We start from the raw sequence: 3,763 nt of genomic DNA, 5'->3' as shown, positions 1-3,763 counted from the left end.
GCATTTTTCTGCGCCGGTTAATTGACCTTTTTACTACTGTAAGTAGCCTTTACCATCACATTTCCGTTACATCGGAATCCCGCAAGGACATTGAGTGGTGGCTGAATTTTTTACCCAGTTGGAACGGGATGGCGGTCATCCAAACATCATTCCTGACATCAGAAAGTTTAAACATGTTTACAGATGCTTCCATGAGTGGTTTAGGCGGTTTTTACAATGGGAAATGGTTTTCCATCCCTTTTTCCAACACCAACAATTACAGCATTACCTTTCTTGAGTTGCTTGCGGTTGTTATAGCGGTACATTCGTGGGGTGAGAAGTGGTCTGATGCCCAGGTTATCATTTTTACAGACAACGAGGCCATTGTCCGCATATGGAGTACTGGTTCATGCAAATGTGAGCACATCATGAAACTTGTTCGCTTGTTGTTTTATTTTACAGCAAATCACAACATAAATTTGCTGATGCGCCACATTTGTGGCACTTCTAATATTTATGCAGACCTACTTTCGCGTTTACAGGTCGCAAAGTTCAAAGAGCAGTGCCCATACACCGAAGAGCTTCCTACTCCTATCCCCTCGTCAATCTCTGAATGCTTAGTGTGACAATGAATTACCTCTTCGATGCTGCTTTATCACCAAACACCAGACTTACCTACCGTTCTGGACTTTCATCCTGCAGAATGTTTTGCCACCACGCCTCTATCCGGATGTTTCCGCTCATTGAATCCCACCTTCAGCTCTATGTCACTTTTATGTCAATGCAGGTCAAATATGCTACTATTAAGGTGTACCTGTGTGGGATACAGTACCAAAGTCTAATCTGTGGATTTTCCGAAAAGATATCCGAAAAGATATCTGGTATTCGGCGAACTGAGAATGTTGTAAGCCGCCAGAGACTGCAAATCACGCCCTCCCACCTACACGAAATGCTAAGATTTATCAACAATTCATGTTTTTCATTTTGTGACAAAGCTATGTGGCGATGCCTTATTTTGTTTGCCTTTTTTGGTCTGTTAAGAGTTTCGGAATATGTTTGCCCCTCCAAAACCTATTTTGATCCCAATATTCACTTGTCCCCATCCGAGTTTAGCTTCTCATCTTCCAACAATACTCTTTATATGACTATCAAAAGTTCTAAAACCGATCCCTTTAGGAAAACATTTCAAATTAGGTTTGGAAGGATTAAGGGTGATTTGTGTCCTGTCAAAGCTTTCTCTCAATTTCTTCTGTACCGAGGTACTCATCAGGGTCCTTGGTTTGTTCTCTCCAACGGCGAATTTGTTACTAGGAAGTTAGTTTCTGCCTTTGTAAAAATTAGTGTAAATGGGCCCGATCTCAATACGCATAGCTTCAGGATTGGTGGGGCCTCTGCCGCAGCATCTTGCGGTATTCCAGACTCTGCCATTAAGATCTTAGGCAGGTGGTCCAGCGACTGTTATCGTCGATATATCCATCTTCCCAATAAAGTGTTAACACAGTGGTGTTCTAAAATGGCCAACCTCAATGACGTGCCTAAGTTGTGGGACATTCGATCCATTTAATTTACAGAGTGATCTTTGTTATTTATTGTATTATAATTACTAGACTAGGTCCTGTGGTTACATACACAATTCGTGTCGTAATAAGGATTTTATATATGTCAAGTATTATGACTTTGTGTTTATTTTGGCCATAGACTGTTATTTGCTTTTTATAGCTATTGTACAGTTTTACGTGTATCTAGGCTCCTTTGTATGTATGTATGTTGTTGACGCATATCAGCCGGTACTCTTAATGACTGACTTTTTCCTCCAATACCCACACTAATTTGGGGAAATTTGGGGATGTCGGGCTTCCTACGTCAGCCATATAACATTTGGACAGATGCGTGTGTGAGGCTTGTGTATCTTATTATTACTTGATATTATTATCACTTATTATCATTACGGTGAGGCACACCCTTTTATGAATCCTGATATTATTATTATGTGGTAACACACGCTGGGCCAATACTGGACCAGCTTGTGCATTCCACCTTTAGCTCATGATTATTGATAACACATGTTTATTGGGTGCAGAAGACACCATATGTGATTATCGGTTTATAGTGAAGTGCAGTGTACCTTCATGATTGAAGTGGAAGAGAAACAATATCCTTCATGCATGAGAATAAATTATTAAATAAGTATATAATTAATAAACTAAATAATTAATCATTAATTACAAGTGACAAGTAAATGTATTATTAGTTGTGAAATGTACCTCGTGAATAGAGGATATGAGTATGTTATTCATGCATGAAGAGATCTGGGTCATGCCTTGGAAACCGTTCACAATATTATGATCCATGAGGACATAAGCTTGTGAGGGGCAACCAAAACGTGCATACTCTTAGGAAATTACCCTCTTTGCCTTGGGCAAGCATTTTGGTGTGATTACCTTGTTATGATTACTAGCAGCATGCGTTATCTGTCCTGCCTTACTTATTTATTTTCTTACCCGGCATCCCAATCCATTCCCCAAATTTACAAATTGCGTTCCATGCGGATGATGTTGTATACCAAAATGTGCCATAATACAATATTCTCGATTAATAAGTGTGTTTTTACTGAGTAACCAAGACAATTAATACCTCATTGCGCTGGTCTTCCCTTCTTAACACATCTGCAAATCTGTTTCTCTCTGTTTCTAATTTTGCCTTATACACTGCTGTACGAGCACAACACTTAGCTTCTAAGTAAATATTTTTACTACCACCTGACTTCCACTCTTTTCAAAGATTCCTTTTTTTCTTTATACACTGGTCAACCTCATTATTCCACCACCAGGTCTGTCTATGTCTAGCTGGTCCTTTTGTCTACCCAAAGGTATCGTCAGAAGCATCTAGAAGACAATTCTTCAAAGTAGTCCAAGTACTTTTAACATTGTCACTATCACATTGACCATTGTGGGCTAACTGCTGAACTTTGCACTTAATTGTTTTGCTACAATCTCTTGCTTCAGCTTCCAGACTTTAAGACGGGGCCTGTACTTTCCCTTCGCTTCTTTAACACTCTTCAAGATAATATCACAAACCAAGCGGCCTATGCTGGGAAACACACTCTTCCCCCGATACAACTTTCACGTCCTTCACCACTTTCTTGTCTGACTTTCTAACCAGGAAGTAATCTATCTGTGTCTTACAACCACCTGACTCATATGTTATCAGCCTACTTTGTCTCTTACTGAATGATGTGTTGCAAACCACCATGTCCGTTGCCATTCCAAACTGAAGCAATCTCTCCCCTTCCTTATTTCTGCTTCCAAATCCATAGCCTCCATGTACACCTCTATAACCTTCAGATGACTTCCCAACATGACCATTAAAGTCACCACCCACCATGACAAGTTCAGTGTCTCCAAACTGTGATGTGACTGCTATTAACTCATCATAAAACTTATCTTTATCTTCCTTACTGAGTCCACACTGTGGAGCATAAACTGACAGAAAAGTGACAATCCTATTAGCTATCAAAAACTTTATCATTATAATACGACTATTAACACGCATAACATCTATTACTTTTTCTACCCACTTCTCTGCAACGAATATGCCAACTCCTCCATATCCATCACTATTACCAATCCAAAAAAGCTTATACCTTGCCCTCCTACCTTCCACAAATCTCATTGAAGCTCCTCTCCACCTAACTTCCTGAACACAACACATATCAACAGATCTACGTTCTAACATTTCAACTACTTCACCTGCTCTACCTCTCAGAGTACCAACAATTACACTA

At 39.7% G+C, this 3,763-nt stretch overlaps 1 protein-coding gene across 1 annotated transcript; it reads left to right on the top strand.

The window, feature by feature from the left end:
* The first annotated feature begins 607 nt into the window (after positions 1 to 607).
* Positions 608 to 2,112, top strand: LOC130612829 (uncharacterized). Its single transcript, XM_057434177.1, has 4 exons — positions 608 to 1,422; positions 1,587 to 1,645; positions 1,699 to 1,766; positions 2,023 to 2,112. The coding sequence occupies exons 1-4, from the start codon at positions 608 to 610 to the stop codon at positions 2,110 to 2,112; spliced, it is 1,032 nt and encodes a 343-aa protein (XP_057290160.1).
* Positions 2,113 to 3,763: the final 1,651 nt, after the last annotated feature.

This window comes from Hydractinia symbiolongicarpus, chromosome 10 (genome assembly GCF_029227915.1).
Source record: "Hydractinia symbiolongicarpus strain clone_291-10 chromosome 10, HSymV2.1, whole genome shotgun sequence".
In the NCBI taxonomy this organism is placed as follows: Eukaryota; Metazoa; Cnidaria; class Hydrozoa; order Anthoathecata; family Hydractiniidae; genus Hydractinia; species Hydractinia symbiolongicarpus.
The sequence above is the reverse complement of the archived record's forward strand: the minus strand, read 5'-3'. Positions and strand labels throughout refer to the sequence as shown.